This window comes from Myxine glutinosa, chromosome 13 (genome assembly GCF_964187855.1).
Source record: "Myxine glutinosa chromosome 13, kmMyxGlut1.1, whole genome shotgun sequence".
Lineage (NCBI taxonomy): Eukaryota > Metazoa > Chordata > Myxini > Myxiniformes > Myxinidae > Myxine > Myxine glutinosa.
This window is the reverse complement of record NC_136273.1, coordinates 74,897,093-74,924,682: the sequence shown is the minus strand read 5'-3', so window position 1 is coordinate 74,924,682 and position 27,590 is coordinate 74,897,093. Positions and strand designations below refer to the sequence as shown.

The 27,590-nt window shown below is 46.3% G+C and overlaps 2 protein-coding genes across 3 annotated transcripts in view; both read right to left on the bottom strand.

Moving 5' to 3' along the window:
• Positions 1–27,590, bottom strand: part of GREB1L (GREB1 like retinoic acid receptor coactivator) — a 240,453-nt gene that overhangs the window by 62,079 nt on the left and 150,784 nt on the right. For both annotated transcript variants that reach the window (XM_068134609.2, XM_068134610.2), the window contains 5 exons: positions 26,139–26,306; positions 25,917–26,056; positions 24,085–24,240; positions 23,708–23,912; positions 23,419–23,584 (listed from right to left, as the gene is read on the bottom strand). In XM_068134609.2, the coding sequence (XP_067990710.2) occupies positions 23,419–23,584; positions 23,708–23,912; positions 24,085–24,240; positions 25,917–26,056; positions 26,139–26,306 (835 nt within the window). The remainder of the gene's footprint in view (positions 1–23,418; positions 23,585–23,707; positions 23,913–24,084; positions 24,241–25,916; positions 26,057–26,138; positions 26,307–27,590) is intronic.
• The window catches only part of LOC144888698 (uncharacterized), a 240,192-nt gene that overhangs the window by 176,284 nt on the left and 36,318 nt on the right, over positions 1–27,590 (bottom strand). The gene's annotated exons all lie outside the window — the stretch shown is intronic.

Sequence of the window (27,590 nt, the reverse complement as noted above, 5' to 3'; positions counted from 1 at the left end):
CGAGTAATAAAAGCGACTGGAAGGGACTGCTTCGAGAGATGAGAGGAGAGATGACATGAGGGAGGACATGAGAGATGAGCTGTGAGCTGTGAGCTGTGAGCTGTGAGATGAGAGACGCTCTAAACCAAAAAGGAGAGATACTTGGAGAGGAAACAAGCTTTGGAGAGACGCGCTGAGAGGAGGGAGACGGCTCCACCAGAAGGAGAGGAGCAGGTGTGACCGAGCCAGCGCGTGACGTCTACAGCATCAGCAGCGTCGACGCGACCGAGGGTTTTCCCGCCAAAAACGCGAAGAATTGGGAGCTGCTACCTCCAGCCCTGCCGGTTGCAGGGACCTGACCCTGCCTCCCTCTCCAGCAACCCCCCTCCGCCATTCCTGCCTGCAATTTCCCCCGTGTAAGTGTGAATGTCGTCTGTCTTGAATGTTGTCCTGGGGTTAAGTAAATTGAATAGTATAAGTTAACGATTCACTGTGTGACTGCTTCTTCCATCCATTGCTTGTGTGTGTATAATAAATCTGTTCTTCCTCCGTACTCTGTCTTCTTCTCTCTTCCTTCTCTTTCGGTCGTTTTAGAGGTTTCCCGATTGAATATCTGTGGTGCGATCTGGTCAACGTTGGGGGAGTCGGGCCAATTGGGGATCCTGTAACGGTCGCGGTCGGACCATCCGCTCGGCCCAAAGTAACATCTAAACCGCGATCCGTAACAATATATATACACTGTTGGCCATAAAGATGGAATAAAATATTTTTCACATGATTCCACAGTTTCTTTGGTATTTGACAGTCTACGTGTAAACAAAAGGGTAATTGAGTGATTACATAACGTTTCCCCATTACACAGGTGATATGATAACATTGAAAAAATGTGTATTACGTAATAATTTTTTTTGTTCTAGACTATGAAAGCCCATGCATGTGATATTCTGTCCCTTTCCCTGATTCAACACTGTGTTAAACGAGGCTGTTTTTTTTTCGAGTTCCTTGTACCGTTTGCAAGAAAAATCGGTAGAGACGTTCCCTGGGCTATGCCTGGTACAACGGAACCAGCAATACGCGAGAGAGTGGTAGCACTGCGGCAGGAGGGCTACAAACAGAGTGATATCGCAGATGTCGTCGGGATATCACAGAGTACAGTCTGTAAGATCCTGAAACGTCAACGTGAGGTGGGGAATGTGCGGCCACGGAAACCTCCAGGAGGTCCAAGATTAACCACGAGACGAGATGATCGCCAACTGTTGAATCTCTGCCGCAGAAACCGGAAAATGCCGACGAGTCGTCTTCGTCGCTTGTGGAGGAGACATCATGGGATCCACGTTTCCCGGTCAACCGTTAATCGGAGATTGCTCCAACATGGTTACCGAGCACGACGGTTGACTAAATAGTCAGGCAGATAGGTGTATCCATCATAAGAATTGTGGGTTTAGACGTACAAGCATGAAATTTGGCACAGTCATAGATAATAATCTAATGAATAATTCCAGATATGGACCCACCGCGAAAACGTCCTATGGTAGCCATGGCGGCCATTTTACAAAATGGCCGTTTTGACCACGATTATTTTTTACCGGACGACACAAATGCTTCTTTATGTTCTAATGAAATGACTCTAGATACACATATATACCATAATTGTATTCTCCAAATGACCACAATTTGCATTTGTGTTGCCAGCAATGTCAATTAACCCACCAAGCACTGTAACGGTAACTTCTATTACTAGATAGTTCCAGTTTGATCTTGTTTATACGTCACAATTTTCTCCACCACACTGGCACAAAGCGGTACATTTCAAACTAGCTTGTTTGCACTTGCATCGTCCCTTGCAACCCTTTTTGCATTTACAACAAATCAGCTCCCTTGATGAAATGCTGGCTTCAGGAAGCATGGACCACAGGGGTTTCCAGTTGTGGGGATCGATCCATCCCCAATCCCCAGGTGAGGGCAGATCCATAACAACCTTGAGCATGTTTCCCCAACAGTGGCCACCCGTGTACACAGCCCTCTTGATTTGTTGTACCAGGGCTCCTCTGGTAGGGGGAATAGCTTGCATGGCTCGTCCTTTCTTCGTGAAGAGTGCCTGTCGAGCTTCGTCTATGTTGACGAGATTGCTGGTGCGATCATAGAGAAGAATGGTGAACCGCTCGAGCACTGCCACAACGTCATCAGAGATGTCTGCTGTCCCCGTGGAGAGATGAACTAACGCTGGCGTCAATTCGTCAAATACTTTCCAGGTATCCCAGGCTGTATTCTTGCCCCGTGTATTAAATGACGAGACTGTGTCACACCCTGTGTATGCATGGAACATCGGGAGGGCCTGTGACTTATCTGGTCCGAGGAATGCTGCAATTTCATGTGCTGGAATATACCTGAAGTGCTGGCCTGTCCCAAAGGCCACCCAAAGCTCCTGGATTTTGAGTTTGGTTGTTGCTGCCACAGCCAATACCACTATATCTGTATCCACCGTACGCAGAAGAATTTTCTGAAATCCATCACGGACTGCATCCGCGAGATGTATCATCATTCGTGTATCAGCCTCCTCATGGTCACATGGGGCAAGATGACTGGTGTCGCATGCGGGAATGCACGTCACATCTGAACCATCCGTGGTGACTATCTGCTTATCTGATACAAGATGTGTGATGTGTTTTGTCAAGAAGGCAAACAGTTCTGTTTTGTTTGCATCAATTCTCAGGAACTGCTGCCAATTTCCTGGAAGAACAGTGGATCCGTCAACTCTCCTTCGAATGCCTTTCCCACGTTTGTCCCTGGCTTGAGATTTCAGGCTGTTGTCACGGTACTGGTCCCAGACTATATCCACACGACAGGCTCTTTGCAAGTTCCTATCTATAGACACCAATGAGAAGTATATTTCGGGGGGGTGCACGAGACCCCTATCTAGCCACTAGACTAAAAGCGGCCATTTTGTAAAATGGCCGCCAAGGCTACCATAGGACGTTTTCGCGGTGGGTCCATATCTGGAATTATTCATTAGACTATTATCTATGACTGTGCCAAATTTCATGCTTGTACGTATAAACCCACAATTGTTACACCTATCTGCCTGACTAAAATGTCCACGCCTGGCTGTTCGCCACAGAGTTGCTCATCTTCGCTGGGCGAGGGAGCACAGAAGGCTTCATCCTGGACACTGGTGACATGTTGTCTTCACGGACGAGAGCCGCTACATCCTTGACCGTACAGATGGGAGACAACGAGTTCATCGATTACCCGGGGAGAACCTTCGTGATGACTGCATCCACGAGACGACTCAAGGTGGTGGCGGCTCAGTGATGATATGGGCCGGCATCCATTATGGAGGGAAAACGCCACTGGTGGTTCCGGACGGAAACGTCAACGCCGTCGTGTACCGGGATATCTTGGAGTACCACTGCCTTCCACATGCAAGACGAGTGTATGGACACAATTTCCGACTGCAGGACGACAACGCTAGACTGCACAGGGCCGCTGCAGTAAGGGAATTCCTTGAGGCAGAGGGCGTGGAGCAGTTGCCATGGCCAGCTTGCTCGCCGGATATGAACCCCATAGAGCATGCATGGGATGCCCTAGGCCGAGCCATCAACGACAGAGATGTTATTCCTCAAACTTTGCAGGAGTTGGCCGACGCTCTGAGGGAAGAATGGGATGCTATGCCTGTTGACGTCGTCAACAAGCTAGTGGACAGCATGCCACGACGTCTGCACGCCCTGATTTGTGCCAGGGGTGGACATACCCGCTATTAGTGACTGAGTAACAACAAGGACTCTACTGTGATGCAAATTGATCCATGAAATCGCCCCCAAAAATGTTATCTGGAAAACTGACAGAGATTAAAAAGAAATGTGTCATGATCCTTAATTTACTGTCTGTTGTCGTCATTGTCGTTTTACGCTCAAGTCACCAACTGATTAAGACTGATTAATTAATAAAAATCACTGTTAAATGTGCGTAAGAGACAGAATAATAAAGAAAAGTGGTTATATGCACCATAAATGCCAATGGTAATTTAAATTGAAATAATGATGCTTTGAAAATTTGTTGAAAAAAATATATTCCATCTTTATGGCCAACAGTGTATATATATATATATATATATATATATATATATATATATATATATATATATATATATATATATATACTGAACTTCAAAAGAAACTTATCACTTTCATTTCTTGAAATGTGCAGCTTTACAAATACGTTTCTTCAATTGTAATGGCTGATTATGTAACGGGAACTTCACTTCAATCACCTGGTTGATTAACAATGGCATGCTTGAGTGGTTCTGTGTAGGGATCTTTCCCTTTAAATAATGACCCTCATAATGAAATCCTTCAGTTCTCGTGGTTAGACATTCATTCACTGCTCAGTTCTCGTGGTTGGACATTCATTCACTGCTGTCTATAGTCACTCTAGACTCCAGAGGCTTCTGACAGGGAAAACAACAAGAAAATTCAGATGCCACACCTGACATCTGAACAACGTTTAAGGGCAATTGGGATGCTTGAGGCTGATGTAAGCCAGCGAACAATTGCCCAACGTCTTGGTTGCTCACAGCCTGCAATTTCCAACCTGGCCAAGCATTACCGTGAAACTAGAACTGTGAATGATGGTCCATGAAGAGGAAGACCATGGGTAACCACCCCACACCAAGACCGCTGGATTGTGCTGCAGCATCTTCGTGATGGTTTCCACCCTGCGACAGTGAAAGTGCGCCCTGAAAACAGCTGCAGTGACAAAAGGATGCCACAACAACTGCATCAGTGTCTCTACTGTGCGGAGGCGCTTGAGAAGCCGGGGCTTTGTGGCAAGACGTCCTTGCAGAGGTCCAGTGTTGAACGCAGTGCATCGGCGGAACAGACTAAGATTGTGTTCGCAGCATCGCCGCTGGACACAGCAACAGTGGAATGCAGTCTTGTTCAGCGATGAGTCCAGATTTTGCCTCCATGCTGCTGATGGGCGTCAATGGGTATGTCGCAAAGGTGGGGAAAGGTATGCATCATGCTGTATTCGCCAGATCAATCTTTGGGGAGGACCCAGTGTGATGGTATGGGCCGGCACTTCCACCCGTTTCAGGCCACCTCTGGTCATCATCGAAAGCAATCTCACTATTCAGCGTTATGTCAATGAAGTTTTGAGACCTCATCTGCTGCCATTTCTCCAGGCTCATCCTGACATTGCAGTTTTCCACAGGACAACGCTCGACCCCATGCTGCTCGCCTGACCACCAACTTCCTCCAGGAACAGGGTGTTGAAGTGATGCCTTGGATGCCTTATTCTTCTGACCTCAATCCCATTGAGCATTTATGGGATGAGCTTGGTCGACGTCTTGCATCGAGGAGATCAACGGCTGTCAATCGGCAAATGCTCATTCAAGGCTTGCAGGAGGAGTGGGACAGACTTCCCCAGGACCGCATCAGACGCCTGGTACAGAGCATGCGCCGGAGGTGTACAGCCTGCATCACAGCTCAGGGAGGACACACACAATATTGAGGACTGCTGTCATTCTGTCCTTGACTGTTAATAGGAGTGTTGTGTCCATTCCTGTGTCATTTTGTTTTGACTGTATTCAGGTGCGACTGTATACAGTGTATACAGTTTTGACTGTATACACTGTAATGCATAGATGCATTTGAGATGCATAGATACAGTACAGTTTTGACTGTATACATATTGTTGCGTTTGTGGGAATGTCGGTCATTTGGGAGTCGTGTTGTTTGGGGTGTGTTGCATAGGGGTGCCAGTTCGGTTGTGGTTCCCCAAATAGGACGTTTTGGTATTTATTTTTCCTTAAAGTTTATCCCATACCCACTTCCTTTATGCCACGTGATTTTGACTGTTGGTGGTGTTGCACAAAAACAGCTTTGGGAAGGATTAAACCCTTGTTCTTTCAAGCAAGAAAGGGCAGGAAAAGGATAGAAATGGAAGAAGAAGAGCAGCTCTTGGCAGGGTGGTGAAAACCTGATCATTGCACGTGGTGTGAACGGCTTCAGGGAGCTTGTTGGTGTGAGACTCAACCTCTATGATATTTCTGAGCTGGGGGATTTGCTGTGTTGTATGAAGGAGGTTGATGAAAGGAGAAAGGGATTGCAGAACGTTGATGAACCTTGGTTCCCGCCAAGCCCGCTCTGATGAACGTTGATGAAGCTGCTCTTCAAACAGGCCTGAATCCCATTCCATCCCCATCCTCAAATCCCATTTTAATTAAATTCCCTGTGAATATTATTTTATTACTTTGCTTACTTTCCCTTCCCTGGGTTAGATAGGGTGTTGTGTGTAGATGTTGTGTCGGCTTTTCGTATCGGCTGTATGTGGCCTGTGTTAATTGTTTCAGTCTGTCATTATTAATTAATTAAGTATGTCATACTTGTACTTATATGATTTGATTATTGTATCGTTTTGCATTATTTGAAGTCAATTGATTGTATTTCATTTTGTTTGATTGACCTTTTTCAGATGGGGTTGCAAGCTCCCCCCCTGAGCTGATAGTGTGGCAGTTTAAACTCCTTGCACTAAAGTGATTAAACCAAAAGATCAAGCTTCCAAAAACCGCTTGGCCAGCTTGTGGGCCTCGGCCCGGCAGGTTGAGGATAGGACTTAGGGTTGCTGACATTAGTCACCCCATAATGCACTTAGTCAGGACTGATGTTTGGGACTGAGGTCCTCATCCCCGATGCCCGTAACGATATATATATATATATATCAGTCACTATGCGATTTCATACCATCAGTGGTGAACCGCCATTAAGGTATCCCATCCAGCTATGCTGTACCTTAATGGGAGCGATAAGTGCCATCTGCCACATGGCACTTTACCTCTGGTATCCACTCATCATATGGAATCCCCTGGATGCAGCCGGGAGCAAACCAATCCAAATATATGTGCAGTTCTCCAGCTTTCAATGAGCGCAAGTAATGACGTCACTGCCATGTACATACGCTCTGCCTGTCAAGCTCTCAAGAGAACCCTCTGACAGAGTGCCATGTGGCAGATGGCACTTATCGCTCCCATTAAGGTACAGCATAGCTGAATGGGATACCTTAATGGCGGTTCACCACTGATGGTATGAAATCGCATAGTGACTGGTATATAACCGAAAGGTTTTCAGAGTCATAAGTGTATGCAGTACTCACTGCGTTGCCCTGATGAGCCCCAAAAGGGCGAAACCAGGTCGGTAACTGTGAGTTTTACATACACTTATGACAGTATCTGAACTAAGATCAAAATTCTGCTCTGTCAGAGGGTTCTCTTGAGAGCTTGACAGGCAGAGCGTATGTGCATGGCAGTGACGTCATTACTTGCGCTCGTTGAAAGCTGGAGAACTGCACATATATATATATATATATATATATATATATATATATATATATATATATATATATATATATATATATATATATATATATATATATATATATATATATATATATACAGTGGAACCTTGACTTACGAGTTTAATTCGTTCTGTGACCGAGCTCGTAACTCAATTTGCTCGTTTCTCAAATCAAATTTCCCCATTAAAATGCATTGAAACGCTATTAATCCGTTCCAGCCCGCCAAAAACCACACCAATTTTTTTTTAAATATGCAGTATATATAAAAATATCTCGCGCTTTATATTTCACCTGTATGCAGCATACAAGTTGGCAGGATGGCCTGGACTGGAGGTACGCACACTTGACTCTAAACTGTCCAGCCTGGGTTTGAATCCCGACCCAGCTATAACCTGTCATGTCGGTGTTTCACAGGCAGGGTGATTCATCAATGTGTGTACCGCTAAACTGGGCGCCCCGTTTGCGTCCCATTAGTTGTTGGATGTTAAGGATCTCACCGTGTCTTCCACAAAGAGAAGGCGAGCTATCGCCGGCACTCTGAACAAGTTGTGGCCTGGCATGCTCTTCTCCTCTGCCGTTATATACGTCCTCCTCGGCATCTTTTTCCAGAAGAGCCCTGTCTCGTCACAGTTGAAGATTTGCTGGGGGATGTATCGTTCGGCTTCTATCAGTTCGGCAAAAGTTATAATAAAATCTTCAGCTGCCTTCACATCTGCCTCACCAAGTCGACAACACGCACACCTCGCTCATGTTTTTCGACGATTGCGTGTTTTATATCCAAGCACATCATCCTCTTCTTCTTCTCAGTACTGCCCTTGGCACTCAATTACTTAGGACCCATGGTTAAAACTAAGAAATTTTCCAAAATAACCAACATGCGAAAACAAAACAGCAGCGATATACGGCAGATATGCTTGCACGGCAAGATAACCACGTGACCGGAACCCACCTGGTGGCGGCTGGCGTAAGCTCCAAAATAACCAACATGCGAAAACAAAACAGCAGCGATATACGGCAGATATGCTTGCACGGCAAGATAACCACGTGACCGGAACCCACCTGGTGGCGGCTGGCGTAAGCTCCAAAATAACCAACATGCGAAAACAAAACAGCAGCGATATACGGCAGATATGCTTGCACGGCAAGATAACCACGTGACCGGAACCCACCTGGTGGTGGGTGGCGTAAGCTCGTAACTCAGATCTCGGCTCGCATCTCAAAGCAATAAACCGCCCGAGCGACGGCTCGTATCTCGGAAAACTCATAAGTTGGTGCACTCGTAAGTCAAGGTTCCACTGTATATATATATATATATATATAATATATATATATATATATATATATATATATATATATATATATATATATATATATATATATATATTGTTGCGGATTTGAGAATCCTGTTTTTTTTGTTGTTGTAAGTGTAATGAATCTTGTTGTAAATATCACCCTCTGTAGTGTAATGAATCTTGTTGTAAATATCACCCTCCGTAGTGTAAAGGTCAAAGGTCGTCCTCCTAGTTAATCCATCGCATACACGTAGCCAATCATATACCCTTTTAAGTAGTTATCTCCTTATTATGTGTATTAGTTTAAGGCTCTGTCTTCCATTAATTGACACTGCATTGCACCCAATTCAAATAAGATAGGTCCCCTTCTGGTTTTCTATCCCAGCGGTGCGAGTGGTTTTCTACCCCGCAAGACGCCATTGGCCATGTGCTCTGTCTCGGAGAAGAAGGGGGAGGAGCCGCCAAATCACTGGCGTGGCCCGCCCCTCGTCACCAGGAGGTGGAGCCAGGAAGCCCTCGCGCCCAACCAGGACTCAGTGGGTATGGCTTGGTAGGGCGTGGGATATAACCCGCGGCGGGACGCCCCCACCTCAGATGAGATGCGAGAGATGATTGAGGGAGAGCCGAAGCACGCGCAGCTTTGAGACCACCGCAGCTGTGAAACCACCGCAGCTTTGAGACCACCGCAGTTTTGACCACGGCAGCTTTGAGCGGTGACGGCAGTTGCAGCCCCGAAGCAACGTCGCCGTACGAGAGACGGTTGAGGAGAGTCGGCGGCTGCTCAACTCGAGCCGCGATCATCCCAACCACCCGCATCCTTCCCGCCACGTGATCCCACCTCCTCGTCCGTTCAGCCATTCCTCTGCTCCAGCTGAACCTTCCTGTCCTTCCCGCCATTCGTTCCTGCCTTCATCCCCCCCCGTGTAAGTCTGATTGTCGTCCGTCTTTTATGTTGTCCTGGGGTTAAGTAAGACTGTTTAGTATAAGCTAGAAATTGCTCTGTGTCCTTCTGGTCCTTCCCTCCTTCTGTAAATTATTTTCTTATCCTTCCTTCTCCTTGGTTCTTTTGATTGTGTAAATAATAGTTAGTAATAAATCATATTTGTATTTCCTACCTTCGTTCTTCTTCTTCATGCTCGGCCGGTCGTCTTTGCGATTTCTCCATTGGACACCGGTGGCGCGATTTTGGCCAATGTTTCAGGATCGGGTTTAGTCTCTGCTAATGGTTCGTGCCGCGGTTGCTAAACCGCTCGGCAATTAACATCTGTCCGCGGTCGCGAACGAGGTTGCGCACCTGCCTCTCTGGAGGGAGCTTGTGCAACTTCAGGACTCATGTCGGTCAGTCAAAAACAAGGGGATTAAATCCCCCCCTTCTTAAGGGGAAAAAGGCCGACGTAGAGATCCGTAACAAATTGGTGTCAGGAGCAAGATTCGGACCTGATGCGTGCATAGCGCGCTCAAATTACGAGTGGCCCACAATTTTATTTAACATCCTAAATATAAAATCGTGCCATGGATGGTCAAGGCGACCGGATGCCGGTGGGGGAATTAGAAGAGGGGCTAGGGGTAACCCAGGACCACAGGGGGGAAATGGAGGAGGAGAGCAATGAAGATGTGGTTGAGGGGGTATCAGGTGCACAAGATGGCACCCTCGCGCACGTGGTTGGAGGGGCACAAAATGGCGCCTCGCACGTGGGTGCGGTAGCCGAGCCCGCTCTACCAGCGGGCTTTGACATGCAGGGCCTCATGGTGCAGCTGCAGGCAATCATCCAAATGGGGAATATGGAATTGAGGAATGACATGGGAAACCAAATTGTAGGGATGGAAAACAGAATGAGGGACGAAGCGAGGGGTACCAGTGAGCAATTGGGGGCAATGAGGGACGAAGCGCGGGGTACCAGTGAACGTTTAGACAATAAATTTGGGGGATTAGAAACCCAAATTGGGGAATTGACAAATGATATGGGAAGCCAAATCGGGGGGCTCGAAGGTAAATTGGGGGGCCAACTAGAGGACATGGGTAATCAAATTTGGGAAATGAAGGAGGGGTTAACGGGGTTGGAAAATAGAATGGCTGCCCAGGAGAACCAGATGGAAGGGGTAAAGAATGGGTTAACGGGGCTAGAAAACACCATGGAAGGAAATTGAGGGAAATAGGGGAGCAATCCGCCCGGGAAATTAAACAAATGGGAGAGCAGATAGAGGAGGTGAAAATCGGGTTAGAAACCAAATTGGATGCCCAGAGGAATGATTTGGAGCAGATGAGGGCAGCCTCTACTAAGGAGATGGGAGAAATGGGAGAGGAGATCAGACGAGGTGTGGGCGAGGAGTTCGCGGGGGTACGCGAGGAGGTAAAGCGAGGTGAGCGTATGGAGAAAGAGGTGAGAAATAGGACGGTTAGGTTACAGGGGGGCATAGAAGATCTAACGAGGGGAGTAGAGCAGCTGACAGTGGGACAAAAGGAATTAGTGGAGCAGGTGGAGAAGAACACTGCGATAATCGTGGGGTTAAAGGCGACGCAGAAAGAGATAAAAGGAGAACTCGTAGCGACGAAGAGGGAATGTCAGATGGTACATGAGGGGTTGACAAAGAGGTTGGACGAGGTGACAGAAGCAATGGAGACGAAAGAACAGGAGGTGAGGACGCACATATAAACCTTTAAGGTGGCCTTAGAGGACGAAATTGAGGGGGCGCACCGGCAGATGAAAGAGGTGAAGCAAAAATTAGAGGATGTGGAAGAGGGGGTGAGTGAAATTAAGAAGAGACGGAGGGAAACTAAGAGGGAGATAAAGGAGGAAGTGATGGAATATGTACAAGGTCTGTGCTCAAATCGTGATGATGTGCTTACTGACCAAATAAAGAGTTTGCAGGTGGCGGAGGAGGAGCGAAGAAGAGGTGCCGAGGTGAGTGGCGATATACTCGGAAATGTATATGGTGTGAGGGGAGATTCAGTCGGCTTGGGTGTTGGTTTAGACCCGGGTGTTCGTGAGAGGCCGCTGGTAAAGTGTGCGACAGGTACAGAGTGTGAAGGAGGAGATGTGCGAGGATGTCCGACTATGGGGTGTGTGAGGAAAAAGTGCGCTCCGAGGAGTGAGTGTGCTGTCGAGAGTGAGTTGGTCGTGGCGCGTGTGCGGGGGGGGGGGGGCACATGGAAGCGCGTGATGGGGAGTGTTGCAGGGGATGTAACGGAAGAGTGCACACCTGTGGTGAGTGTTACGGAGGGCGTAACGGGAGAGTGTGCGCAAGAGTATGCGCGAAAAAGGTGTGTAACAGAGGAGTGCATGATTACAGAGTGCGCTGTCAAGAGTAAGGGTGAATGCATGACCGAGTGTGGTGGTGGGAGTAGTGAGAGTGACACGGAGCACTAGTTGGTTGTGGCAGGTGAGAGAGAATGTATACCTGGAATGGAAGGATGCACACCTGGAATGGTCGAGCGTGTGTGGGAAAGCACACTTGAGTTGGTAGTGAAGCACGTGATTGGGTGTGCAGGTGAGTGCACACCCGTGGTTGTCACAGAGGATGTGACCGAGGAGGGGGCGCGAAGAGGTGTGTTGGTGAGGTGTACGAACGACAAGTGTGTGCCAAGGTGTGCGGTGGTCAGGTGTGTGACGAAGTCTATGAGTGTACCTGGGGGGTGTGTTAGAGAAGGTGCAATGACGGAGAGCATGGAGACAGCTGGATGTGTGAGCAAGGAATGGAACGCGTGGTGTGAGCATGCAAGTGGAGCATCGATGCTAAACGGGATAGCGGTTAGATCGACTTTTAGCCGAAGCGAGCCCTCAGTTCGTGCCGGGCTTTGTGTGCAGCGGGGACCAGCGGGGATTGTAACCATGGCGGTTTCGAAGGAACCGCCGTACGCGATCCACGCGGGGCCTCGCTCTAAGCGGTCGCGTCCATGCTCCGCTACGCGGAGCAGGCGGCCCGGTTCGAGGACAGGTCGGAAGGGTCGTCACGGCGACCCCTGGTGGTTGAGGCGTTCCGGCAGGGCGAGATCGGGCCATCGGATGGCTCCGTGCCGAGATGGTGCATGGAATCTCAGCCCGAGTAAACCTCCTTCCCTGCACCGAATGCCGGACGGACCCAACCGCCGGCAACGAACCACCCGCATGCATTGCTCGTCTTCGTGAAGCCGAGCTTTGCGAAGGTAACGACGCACCGAGGCTCAAGTTAAAGGACATTTGGTAGGGATAGGGAATTTGTGATTGGAAAATTTTTGATTGGTCGGAATTGGATGAGCCAAATTGATAGTGGGAGGTACCCGATGTGATGGGATGGCAATTCTGCCATCCCTCACATACGGGGCACATGAGCAATAGCTATGGGGTTTATGGCAGTGAAAACTAGCCTGGGAGGGTTAGAATAATGTATAGGGATCTAGAGAAGATGACTATAGGTAACTGTAGATTTAAGTAGCAACATTGGACAGGTAGTCGGGGACATAGAGAGGTTAGAATGGATGATAACGACGTGGGATGTGCTTTGTTTAAAGGGAAGATGGGGAGCACCAAGTTAGCAGGGCACCAGGTAGATCAGATGATGCTGTGTGTTTGGGAATCGGAAGTGTATTGTGAAAAGAGTAAGGTGATTGTGAGTTGTATTGAGCGTGGAAGTGTATGGAGCAGTGTATGAGTGAGTAATGGTGATTGCATGTTGTGTTGACCGAATGGTCCTGGAGGAAGGAGGGTGCAGGAAGCACCAGGTGTGATGGCACAGGTGTGCAAATACAGGTATGGTGAGCATGGTTGTATGGAATACATGGAGTATGGAATATATGGAGTATGGAATGGATGGTGTGGAGTGAGTATGGTGGAAACTGTGGAGTGGAGTGGAGTGGATGGTGCGAAGGTGTGAATGGGGGAAAAGTGAACCCCTATCACGAATACCCGGGGAGGGTAGTTTAAGAGTTAGGTAGAGGGAGTAGGTAAATTGTGGTTGGATATTGGCATCTGTGGTGCGTGTGGAAGAATGGTGTTTGGATGGGTGCATTAGTAACGTGGAAATGGCTGGGCGTGTGGCCTGTTAGTGTGTGTAGTTAAATGGGCACTCCACCACTGTGAGGATGTCGGCCAGGTGAGGCCGCAGGTGGGCTCTGGGAGCCGGTAGAGTTGTTGTGGATGGGGCCCGAGGATCCAAAGGACGGACCTGGGTAGCCCAGTGCCAGAGGGCCTTCCCCAGGTAGATAGGTTAGGGTAAGGAGCAGGTAAGCTCGGAGGCAACTGCAGTGGTGGAGGTGTGCAGGTGGGTAGACCTGCTGGGAGAGCCGCACGACCCAGTCCTGAAATTGTGCAAAGGCACAGGGAGTTGAATCGGGGGAGTGAGACCCCAAATTGATGAAGCACCACAGTTTGGTCAATGGGAATTTGGTTCTTAAAACCGCATAGAGTAAGATTGCCAATGGATTGGCAGGGAAAGACCCCGGGTAGTGTAAAGTGTGTTAATGTCATTTAAGAGGATAGTTAGGATTGAAATCTCCTTGCACCATCTACATCCACTCATCTGAGGCGACCACACCATGCCATGTTTTATTATTTTTTTTGTGCAAATGTTTTGGAATGTGAGACGCATCATGACGTGGGTGAGACATTGTGTTGATGTTCCATCTCTCCCTCCTTATGAGGATTGATGATGAATTGGGGATGGCAAATTTTGGATTAGAGGGATTGTGGTGACGAATTTGGTATTAGGGGAAATATGGGGAAGACGAGACAGTAGTGACGAATTGGTAATGTGTAGATTTTTGTACATACGGGGGTAAGGGGCAAGGGTAGAACAGGTAACGGGGGGGGGGGGGGGGTGACGTACGGTAGGGACGAGCTTTTCTCCGCTCAGTCTCCAGATGCACCTCACCTTGCATTGCCTTTATTGATGTGTACCCTTGTGACCTTACCCCTCACTCACCTGTCTTCTCTGTCTTCCTTCCCCGACCCATGGATCGTGCTCTCTGGGCACCGAGGGGAGCGTGCGGGGGTCCGCCATTGTGTGCCAGAACCCCCGCAACCAGCTGCTTGCATCGATGCACCACTTATGGACCACATGTCTGTGGCTGAGCACCACTCATGGACCCCACGGGTTGGGGCATGGCCCCTCTGCTGGAACCGGCCATGATGGCCCGAGATCTTGCTGGCGGACCTCGGTAACGTGGCACCTTTGCCATACAGGTGAACCATCCCTAGTCGGCCCCTGTGGGCCATAAATAAAGATGGACACGTTTTGTGCATTTTTTTTTTCCACCAAATAGGCCGCCAGTAAGAAGATGAGAATGACATCAGGAAGAACATTGGCCAGCAGAGGGAGCCGAAGAACAAGACCACCAGCGGGGTTTGTTTATTTTTATTATGAACTGGTGACTGTGCACTCTGGTGTGTTTTTTTTGGTGCTTTATGGTGCTGATTTTTGGTGCTGGTGCGTCGATGCAGCGCAGGCTGTCTTCCCCCCCCCCCCCCCAAAGAACAACACAGGTCCTGGGTTAGTTTTGTAAATACCATTAGCGTCAATTGTAAATAATGCTCCCCACCGTTCATGTTTAGTTTGAGAACAATTCCGCAATTTGGTTATCCTGTGGGCGTAAATCTGTTAGGCAGGGTGCAATGCAGCAGGGGGGCATACTTATTTGTGTTTTAAAACTGTCACACTCAGGGTCAGGTTAAATGTAGAGGGAACTACACCTACGTGTCACACTAAAGTTAAAGTTTTATAGGCCCGAGCACGTGCCTAGAGGATGAGGGTGCAGTGTTGCGGATTTGAGAATCCTGTGTTTTTTTTTGTTGTAAGTGTAATGAATCTTGTTGTAAATATCACCCTCTGTAGTGTAATGAATCTTGTTGTAAATATCACCCTCCGAAGTGTAAAGGTCAAAGGTCGTCCTCCTAGTTAATCCATCGCATACACGTAGCCAATCATATACCCTTTTAAGTAGTTATCTCCTTATTATGTGTATTAGTTTAAGGCTCTGTCTTCCATTAATTGACACTGCATTGCACCCAATTCAAATAAGATAGGTCCCCTTCTGGTTTTCTATCCCAGCGGAGCGAGTGGTTTTCTACCCCGCAAGACGCCATTGGCCATGTGCTCTGTCTCGGAGAAGAAGGGGAGGAGCCGCCAAATCATGGGCGTGGCCCGCCCCTCGTCACCAGGAGGTGGAGCCAGGAAGCCCTCGCGCCCAACCAGGACTCAGTGGGTATGGCTTGGTATGGCGTGGGATATAACCCGCGGCGGGACGCCCCCACCTCAGATGAGATGCGAGGGATGATTGAGGGAGAGCCGAAGCATGCGCAGCTTTGAGACCACCGCAGCTTTGAAACCACCGCAGTTTTGACCACGTCAGCTTTGAGCGGTGACGGCAGTTGCAGCCCCGAAGCAACGTCGCCTTACGAGAGACGGTTGAGGAGAGTCGGCGGCTGCTCAACTCGAGCCGCGATCATCCCAACCACCCGCATCCTTCCCGCCTCGTGATCTCACCTCCTCGTCCGTCCAGCCATTCCTCTGCTCCAGCTGAACCTTCCTCTCCTTCCCGCCATTCGTTCCTGCCTTCATCCCCCCGTGTAAGTCTGATTGTCGTCCGTCTTTTATGTTGTAATGTGGTAAAGTAAGACTGTTTAGTATAAGCTAGAAATTGCTCTGTGTCCTTCTGTTCCGTCCCTCCTTCTGTAAATTATTTTCTTATCCTTCCTTCTCCTTGGTTCTTTTGATTGTGTAAATAATAGTTAGTAATAAATCATATTTGTATTTCCTACCTTCGTTCTTCTTCTTCATGCTCGGCCGGTCGTCTTTGTGATTTCTCCATTGGACACCGGTGCGCGATTTTGGCCAACGTTTCAGGATCGGGTTTAGTCTCTGCTAATGGTTCGTGCTGCGGTTGCTAAACCACTCGGCAATTAACATCTGTCCGCGGTCGCGAACGAGGTTGCGCACCTGCCTCTCCGGAGGGAGCTTGTGCAACTTCAGGACTCACGTCGGTCAGTCAAAAACAAGGGGATTAATCCCCCCCTTCTTAAGGGGAAAAAGGCCGACGTAGAGATCCGTAACAATATATATATATATATATATATATATATATATATATATATATATATATATATATATACATATATATATATATATATATATACATATATATATATATATATATATATATATATATATATATATATATATATATATATATATATATATATATATATATATATATATATATATATATATATATATATATAATCGGGAGGTTAAATCAGACGCGGACGTAGCTTCAGGACGTCGATCTTTAATTTGACAAGCTTTCGACCAACAAAGGTCTTCTTCTTAATCGTCCCAAGTTCAACGGAAGGGGACGACTTGACGACTAAGAAGAAGACCTTTGTTGGTCGAAAGCTTGTCCAATTGAAGATCGACGTCCTGAAGCTACGTCCGCGTCTGATTTTAACCTCCTGATTATTTATTTAATGCAAATGAGACGCCCTGCTCGTACTGTGGAGTTTCTATTTCTCACAGTTATATATATATATATATATATATATATATATATATATATTAGGGTGGTGCTCAAAATATATATTTTTTAATATTTACTGGGACATGGCTTTATGTTGTTCCTTTTGTTCCAAAATGAAAAGACACCAAATATGAAAGCAATCTGATTTTATTTAGGGGTGCCACATCAGCCTTCAAACTAAAGGCGTCTACAAAACTTTTCTATATATGGATCGAAAGCAAAACCAGAAGTTTGTTTTATGAAAATCCACCCTCCACTCACTTTCTATGTATTCTAGCAAACACAAGTTACAATAGCTGCACAAATAGCACTATATTGCTATGAAAACTCAAATTCAATGATAACAATCCAAATGTTCAGTTCATAAAATGAAGACACCATATCACATAATATTAAAAAACCCAAATATAATGAGAAATGTAACTCCTATTTCTGGGCCTGTTTCACCACTGTTGCCTTCCTGGCATCGGGGTACATCTTCCTGTGAGCAGCAACAACTTGGAGCAGAGCTTGCTTTTGCTCTTCATCCTTTGTAAGGAGCTTATTGTAGTCTTGTATCAATGCGACACCCCTTTCTGCCCTGTCGTTCACCACGACTAAGCCACTGGCGGCTTTCTTTGCTTACTGAAAGCTGGTTTCTTGCTCCCATGAACCAGGATCCTTATCCATCCAATCAGTTGGGATCCCTAGGATGCTGAAGAAATGCTTGGTGTGTTTTGTTATGAGGCCAGCGATTGACAGGGCGGTTCCTCGTTTGATAGCTGGTCTCTTTGGAGAGGGGTTTTCACCGTCATTTTTCAATGCTTCAATCGTATTGATCTTGCTTTCTTTGTCAATTCTGGTGTCAAAGAATGCAAATGCCACTAGTACTGGGCTCATGTACCACGTGTGGCGGCCAAGTGCCTTCAAGGCTGCCTGAGCCATCTTCTGATTGATTTGTTCAAACTTTTCCAACTTCTTGAAGAGGTTAATGTCATTCAGGGGAGCCTCAATAGCTTGTGGAGCCCGAAACCAAGCCTGTACATACACAAGGCAGACAAAAATGTTGAAGGCTCGGAGTTCTCTCGCCTCTCGAAGTGTCAAGTGGAACTCTGACCGAAACATGAACACCTGTAGTGAATATAGTGCTTTTGCCATCCATCTGGCTCTGTGCATTGCTCCTGGAGCCATGATCCGGATTCCACGAGGTGGGATTCCTCCCATGTAGATGACAGTCAGTTCTAGGAGTTCACGATAATCATCTCGTGGCTGCTGATCTTTCAAACACACAAGAGCAAATTCCAGAGCTTCATCCATCATGTCATTGTTCTGTGCAAACTCAGCTGCCGTATCAGGATCTGTGAATCCATTTTTTGGTTGGTGATGGGCAATGGACGGCCACTCCGCCTGAAACCGCTTAAAAAGCTGGATGTCAGGGCCTGATGAAGGACCGAAAAGAGTGGTGAAAACATCTCCCAGAATGATTTCGTGCGCATGATGGCGGCAAGCCAAATGAATTAGTTCAGTCTGTAGCTTCTTTTCAATGAGGACAGCAGCCCCTCCACGAACACCTGAATTGCTGGCCGTTGTGTCAAAAGACAAAGCCTTCACCTTGCCCACAAGGTTCCAGCTCTTCAGTGTGTCCACTACAGTGGTTGCCATAGCTTCTCCTCCCCCGTCAGGTAACTTGGGAACATTCAACAGCTGCTCCATTCCATGGTACTGGTTGGACACAAGGATTGGAAGACGATCCACCTTCACATGCACAAAATCTCCAGTGACATCGGGAAGAAGCTTTCCATCCCAATGGACCACTAAAGGACCCTGCACATTATGATGAAATGCTTTTTATTTCGTCCATGGTTTTGCATCGATGCATCATGCGATTCCGCCGCACTGTCCATCGGTTCAGTGCCAGCTCTGCAGGATCCCATCCTACTGCTCTACAAATGGATGCCAAGTTGTGGACAGCCATTCGGTCACTTGTTTTCGTACGATCCAAAGAAGCTGCGACTTCAGGAGTTACAATGTTGATAGGCCTTCTTTTCTTGGGACGAGATATCCCACCATCAGATGATGAAGAACCAGCCTGTGCTGTGGTCTCAGAGTCAGAGTCTGAGTCTGTGACTTCCATAGCAGTAGCACCCTTCATGACCATTTCCTGTCTCTTATTTTCCTTCTCTGCCTTAGTCTTCTCCTTTTCTTCCCTTTCTTTCTTTCGCTTCGTTTTTGCTTCCAACACAGTGTCTACAGATCCCATTGAAGCCTTCCTCTCTGAGAATTTATTATTATTTAATGTATATTTACCATATATTTATTTTTAATATTATATTTAATGTATATATATAATTATGTATTTATTTTGTGTATATACAGCCCAAAAAATGGGAATTCCTATTTTTGCATGGGGGAAAATTCATCACTGATGTGGCACCCCTAAATATTATTGGATTCCATTCAAATTTGGTGTGGTTTCCTTTGACACCAAAAGGAACAAAAATAGACCATGTCCTGGAGAAAATCTGCATTTTGATTTTTTGAAGCCCACCCTTATATATATATATATATATATATATATATATATATATATATATATATATATATATATATATATATATACAGTAGTGGCCAAAAATATTGGCACCCTTGCACTTTTTTCAAATAATGCACCATTTCTTCCAGAAAATTGTTGAAATTAAAAAATATTTTGGTGTCCACATATGTATTTCTTTGGTTTGAAGTGGAACAAAAAATATATATATATATATATATATATATATATATATATACATTCATACATATACACTACATAACCAAAAGTATGTGGGCACTTGGACATCACACATTTCATTCCAAAATCATGGGCATTAATGTGGAAATGGTCCTCCCTTTCCTGCTATAACAGCCTCCACTCTTCTGGGAAGGCTTTCCACTGGATGTTGGAACATTGCTGCAGGGATTTGCTTCCATTCAGCCACAAGAGCATTAGTGAGGCCGGGCACTGATGTTGGGCGGTTAGGCCTGGCTCGCAGTCGGCGTTCCAATTCATCCCAAAGGTGTTCGATGGGGTTGAGGTCACGGCCTCTGTGCAGGCCAGTCAAGTTCTTCCACACCGATCTCGACAAACCATTTCTGTATGGACCTCGCTTTGTGCACAGGGGCATTCTCATGCTGAAACAGGAAAGGACCTTCCCCAGACTGTTACCACAAAGTTGGAAGCACACAATCGTCTAGAATGTCATTGTATGCTGCAGTGTTAAGATTTCCCTTCACTGGAACTAAGTGGCCTAGCACGAACCATGAAAAACAGCCCCAGACAATTATTCCTCCTCCACCAAACTTTACAGTTGGCACCATGCATTAGGGCAGGTAGCGTTCTCCTGGCATCCACCAATCCCAGATTCGTTCGTCTGACCTCTAGATGGTGACGTGCGATTGATCACTCCCCCCCCCCCCCCCCCACACACACACACACACACACACACACACACTGCTTGGCTCATAGTTGAAACCCTCAACTTTTCTCACATCACTAATCCTCAAAACACATCTCTGGCTTACAGTACACCAATATAAAGATTGTTAAATATTACTGATAGGCAAGGACCAGGTCCTTCAGGATGGGACAGAGGTATCACACCTGCCCTTCAGCAGTCTAGTCTGGGATTGATTCCCGACTCAACTATAAACTGTTGGATTGGTGTTTCCTAAACAGGAAGTTGCATTACAAAGAGTGCCATCCCTCGGATGGACATTAATCTCAGCATCCTATGTGCTACAAAATATCTCATGGTGTCTCATGACGAGTCGTCGCCAACAACCTAAACAAATCACGATTTTGTATGCAGAGTCAGGATTTGTGGAACACAGAATGGATCAGGATGGAACAGACAAAAATAACCGCAGAAAGAGAAGGGGAATGCCAACAGCTGGGACACTGAACTAAATAGACAGAGAAGGTAAAAAAGGGATGTGGGTAAGGATGAGGGTTAGGGAAAAATGCAGGGAGTGGATAAGGTGGATAAAGAAGCAAACTCTCAGGAAGAAAAAAGTGGAAATTTCGGGGGGAGAGTCGGGGAGGGTGGTTTAGCAGGGGTAAAAAAGATCATGCATTTGGATGGGAGTGACCTGAGATGGTAGTGAACAGCTGGTGGTCTTGGAGGGAAGAATGAGATTGAAAATAATATGGAAGTTGGTTCCATATGTGGGAAAAAAGAGGAACAAATGAGTGAAGATGAGCAGTCCCCCCCCCCCCCCCCCCCACCCCAAAAGGTTTCAATGGATGCATCAAATTGCCCATTTCATCAAGATTAAAATTAACAATCTTAATCAAAGCACAGGTCAATCGGATGAAAATAGATTATTATTCAAATGAAAATTGATGATTTTAGAAGTTTGGCCTTGAGTTAACTTTTGACCTTGTGACCTCAAAAATAGTTAGTTTCCCAATTCAGTGACCCAATATGCAAATCCTGTTCAACTTTCAAGTCAATCGGATGAAAAATGACGATTTTAGAAATTTGACCTCAATATGACCTTTGACCTTTCACCTCCAAATAAATAGGCTTCTCAGTTGTGACTAACCCTAGAACTTGATAAAGTATCATGATGATCGGTTTAGAATTGCGATCTGTGGGCGATTGACAGACAAAGAAACAGACAAACAGAATAACAAACTCAACTGACCAATATACTTGAAAAATCTTCCATTTTGCAAGTAACAAACAGACAGGGGTGAAAACATAACCTCCATCCACCTTCGGTAGTAGAGATAAATAGACAGTCCAGGAGCAGTTGGGTGTGACTGGTTGGAGTGGGTACAGAGAGCGAGCGGTTGTGGGCACAGTATTTGGAAGCAAACAGAATTGAGGCATTCGGCCTTCTCACGAGTTGAGTCGGCTGTGGTGCCATTTGAAGTAAGGGAAGGAATTGAAGGAGAGCATACATCAGACACAGACTTGACAAGATGCCACCGGGTTTTAGAGGAGGAAGGCAAGTTTGAAAGTTCATGACTGCAATGTAAGTTGTTTCAGAGCAACTGCTTCACCACCGGATTCAGAGTACCAAGAGCGGTAGGATGGGTAGGATAACTGAAGATGAGATGAGATGGGATGAATGTATGCATAAGCGAGAGCAGGTTTCTGTGGAAGAATTCCCAAGTTGAGTTAATGTCAGGGAAGCCTGGTGTTGGCTTAGCGGTTAGGGTGCCAGTTTGGGATCCTAGGATCCTGGGTTCAAATCCCGGTCGATTGCTGAATGAACGCCAGGGGGGTTGACTCAGCCCGTCATCCTTCCGAGGTCGGCAAATTGAGTACCAGTTCACTGGTAATTCCCTGTGTCGCAAGACACGACTAACAGGGTTGGTGGCAGGAAGGGCATCCGGCCATAAAACATCGCTTCAAAAAGGGGACCACAGTGCCCAAAAAATGCCAATACCCGCTCTGCAGGGAAAAATGGCCTCTAAAGGCGCTTCTTTCATTCTAGCTAATGTCAGGGGCGGTTGATATACGAGACCAGTCCTGAAGTGCGAGAACTCTGAGAAAGGCCAGAGAGATGTTGACTTCACAAGCAAATGATCAGACGAACCAATTGGAGTGGAGGAAGTGCACGAGACATTGACATGGAAGCTGGTCATCACAAAATCCAGAAGGGTGGATTTGCCAATGGGAGAAATCCATGTGGGAAAGTTTACAGATCAACTCAGTCCCATGGCTGACTCAATCTGTAAACGACTTCCAGTCAAACTCGAGACCTGACCAGCTGGTTCCTAAACGACATTGGACAAGCATCATCCTAGGCCGTCCCGACAAGAAGGTGGGATTATTTTCTGCCATTGAGTAGGTAGTTGGAGTGCACTGATTGGCAGGAACCCATTTATGTTTGGCTTTGAAAGTTTCAAGCCAAACAAGCATAGGTTCCTTCTTGCATTTCTGAACCAATCGCACCTTACCATGCAAGAACGCTATGATCTAACAACGAGGATATCCTGGTGGTTCCTCACACTCGGAGGGAGATCTATGGTGATCAAACATCCTTCAGGTGTCTTTTTAAATTCTCACAGCCTAATCAATTATGGTATAATCAATAAGTTGTCCGAAAGCTTAGTATGACCCAGTCGAGGGTTGAAACGCCAAACTCCCAGACTCAGAGCAGACACTCTAACCATTACACCACCAGGGGCTAGTAACTCCTGCTCATCCAATCCAGTTGCGTGGAGGGGGTTTTGGAATCCTCGCAGATCGTGATTGCATTGCGCTTTCCTCAATTACAGTCAAATAAGAGATTTCATGGAATTTGGAGATGCATTCCGGTACACGCTTTCCATACCTGGTGCCTGCGTTGCTGTCTGTCTCGTAGAACATTACACACGAGTCATCTAGAAGCACCACGAACGGCCAGACATCCTGATTACGTGCTCCCAGTGCCCGGTGCCTCGCCCGCTCCCTTTCCAAGTTCTGACGACAAAGCTCCTGGACAAGCAACCTTGCAGCACCTGCCAACCCAAGAAACCAGCCCGAATTTTAGTGAGCATGTCTATTTAATGTACTGTGATGCACGAGTCATGTCTTTGTATCATTTTAGAGAATCTAGTGAGATGAAGGTCACTGAGTTGTACCGATGCCAGAATGGTCAAGCTCCCTTGGAAGTGCCAAGATGCAATGGTTCGGCCAGTATCGTTGATACGCCGGCAATTCTCGCTCATGCACGACCAGGAGGTGTGGAACTGGTGATCCCTCCAGCGCATGGAAGAGATTGAGGAGACCCTGCTCATGCCGTCCAGTTGTGGGAGTGAATACTGGGCTACGTAACACTTCACCGACCTGTGGAGGATGGCAAGTACAAAAGGAATGGCAAAGGGACAAAGACAGGGATGGCGATGAAACAGCAATAGGTCAAAAATGGCGTCACGGTGAAAGTACAAGCAGCATGGTAGCTTTTTCACTTCTATTTACAAAAAGACAAATAAATGAACAAAATTGAAGTTACACGTACTGGATCAGTGATCACTGGTAGCCGTAGGCTGTCCACTTGGCGACCCTGCGGTGTAAACATGAAGTATCTCTCTTGTGAAGGGGGAACCAGGATGTGAAGTTGGATGTCCTCACCCAGCAAGCAGCGTGACAAGCTGAAAGTGTACAGAGCAGAAGCCTGAGGGGGTTTGAGAGGAGGTTCGAGAAACAGGTATTAAAGAGTTCAAGAGGAATCAAACATCAGACTTTATTTGGTCGACATTGGAATCAAAACCATATATCCTTTACGTTCACTTTCTTTGCTAACACAAGATATATATGGAAATTAAAAAAACTACATCTTTTTTTTTGTTTTGTTTTTTTGTTTTTTGTATACAAGATCGAGGCTCGTGAAAGAGCGAACATTAATCACACAGAAAGACAAACAGACACACAAAACAAATAACATCGGGAGCGGTAGACAAGATGGGGAGAGAGGGGGAAGGACACAAACACAACATTTGAGAGCAGGGACCGAGAGACATGGAGACATCGAGAGAACTGTGGGAGGGAGAGGGCTTTGGGGGGGAGGCATGAGAAGGGGGGGGGGGGGTGGGAGAGGTCTAAAACATATGGACACTGCCAGGACTTCCAGGAAAGAAGTTGGAATTTCAAACAAGGTGGATCTGGGGTGAATTAGTGGGGGTAGAAAAGATCAAGGTTTTGGATGGGGGAAGATAAGAGATGGTGGTGAACAGCTGTTTTGAAGACCTGGAGGGAGGAGTGGGATTGAAGGGAGTGAGGGAGTTTGTTCCAGAGGCGGGAGAAAAGAGGAATGAAAGAGTGAAGTTCTGTTGTTGGAGTTCAGCTATAGAACCAAGATATACGGGGGAGTACAAACACGTATCCTTCAGGAGCCTTTAGTGGAACATTGTTTCTGATGCCCGATTTTGAGGCAGGCTGCCGGATTGGCGGTTTGTAGGTTCTCTGCCTTATGGATTGAGTTCCTGGTTCTGTAGTACCTACTAGAGGGTACCGTTGGAATCTGCATTCCCATAGGCTTTCCGCCAGAAAGCCAGTGGTCTGAACCCAGGTGTAGCACCCTGGGAGGCTGCCTCATCATATTGGATCCCTTTCTCTGCCAGTTTACGACTGGAGCAACCGAGCATGGAATTCCGAAGCCACTAGTGTTTGGACTGTTCCGTCCTATCAAATGCTCCTTGCTTGTCTGCAAAGTTCTCCGAAGCTCTTCCCCCCCTTATTTTATTTTTTTCATCTTTCTCTGCTTTTTCTCCCAGGGGGCCCCGCTTGGCTTTTGGGCCCCTGTGGTGCTCGTAAAAAAAAAAAAACATTATATATGGAACCACAATGCGTAAGATGATCTACTCTTCCATGAGCCTTGATACATTTTATCAGAAATGTATTCAATGCATCCTCTATTTACCTAATGCACATGTGAACGAAAATGATCCATCAAAGAACAGCCATGAAAAAGTACGACTACTGTATGGTGCAAAGTTGTCGATGATGCATTGCAGATTTTACAAGAATTGTATTTCTAGAATAGATGTTGTTGTGCATGGAGTCAACGGATGCAGTTGCAAGGGTTGCAGGATTTGTACGTAGTATATGGATCCAAGTAGATCTAAAAAAAAAAAACGGTATTTATTTGTCTAAAGATAAGCGTTTCATGTTTATCAAGAATCTGACAAAAGTTTCAGATCTAGTTTCTTCGGTCTTTGTACTCAAAGCCAATAGGATACACTTGCCTTGCTAATGATGTAAAGTGGTCAGATAGGGTACAGTAGTTGTCAGTTTTTCAAACGAAACTTATTGTCATCTGAAAGTAGCATCAACTCAAATCAAAATGATTACCGGTACACCGAGTGCCGGCTCCATGTAGGCATGACAGATTTCACAGTGATGGAAGGTGTTGTGCACTGCAAACCGTGACAGCATCACGGACACCGTTCGACGCTTGCTCATTTGACCTGCACCCGATTCCTCTGGAACACCTGCAATGGTAACAATATGCATTTTGTACCATTCCTAGTAAAACTTACAGCTCTATCTGAAGCAGTATGTAATGCTTTTTACCAGCAAGCCAACCTGCTACTCGTGATGCTTTAACCGGAGTATATAATGGGCTGGCGTCCCGGTACTTGCTGTTCATTGGACGTGGGTCGAAGGTCAGCTTGCTAAATGCCTCCAAGTCCGGCCAACGTTTGCCAGATTGTGGAACCAGACAACTGTCTTCAGCCAGGCCTATGAGACCACAGGTATTTGATAATGAGTGTGAACTTTAACATAAGGAATCCTCATTCCATTATACATGAAAGCAAAGCAAAAAGGAATGTTGCTTAAATCCATTATTATATGGCAATTGTGAAATCCTTCGCCATTCTACAATTACATGTGTTGCTATGAATTAACATTTTATACAGGATTCAAGGTTCAGTTAAGAACAGAATAACAGGGTCAACAGACACAAACATAGCGCAAAAAAAAAAAGGGCCACAATAACATACAGAGGCGCCATAGCACAAAGGGAGGATTTGCAGGTGAAGGAGCGACAGGTCTCAGCAGGTTTACTTAAACTCAGAGGTAGAAATGAGATAAACATTAATTGGCGGGAGGTTGAAATTTTAAATTCTGGAGAGAAGAGGTCGCGACAACATTATTCAAGAAGACAATTCCACAAATGTATGAAGAGGCCATTAATGAATGGAGGTGACTATTAAGTATTGAATTATGGAGGGCAACAAAGAAAGGGTTGATGGTACAACATGCGACGGGGATGAGCAGGTGTTGGGCAGAGAGGTGAGAGGGAAAGACCCAACACCAAAGTAGAGCCATCATAAAATAGTGCAAGGCCACCCACATACATTGCCTTCAGGAAGTATTCACACCATGACTTTTTCACATTTTGTTGTTACAGCCCAAATTTAAAATGGATTAAATTGAGATTTTTTTGTTACTGATCAACACATAATAACCCATAATGTCAAAGTGGATTAATTTTTTGGGAAATTACATTAAAACTAGAACTGCCACTTGATAACTGCTGGAAGTGATGGCCAGTTTACTCTGCCTTCCCGCTTTCATACAACCACGCTTTCACATTATTATTATTTTTCTCCATCAATTTATTCTTAGATGATGCTCAATAAATTTCATCCTGATGAAACTAATGCCGACAGATGGGACGGCCAGCTTAACGTCCATCAACTAATGCTGACAGAAGGGACGGCCAGCTTAACGTCCACCAACTAATGCCGACAGATGGGACGGCCAGCTGAATGTCCAACTAATGCTGACAGAAGGGACACCCAGCTTAACGTCCATCAACTAATGCCGACAGGCAGGACACCCAGCTTAACGTCCATCAACTAATGCCAACAGAAAGGATACCCAGCTTAACGTCCATCAACTAATGCCGACAGAAGGGACACCCAGCTTAACGTCTACCAACTAATGCCGACAGACAGGACGGCCAGCTTAATGTTCATCAACCAATGCAGACAGATGGGATGTCCAGCTTAACATCCA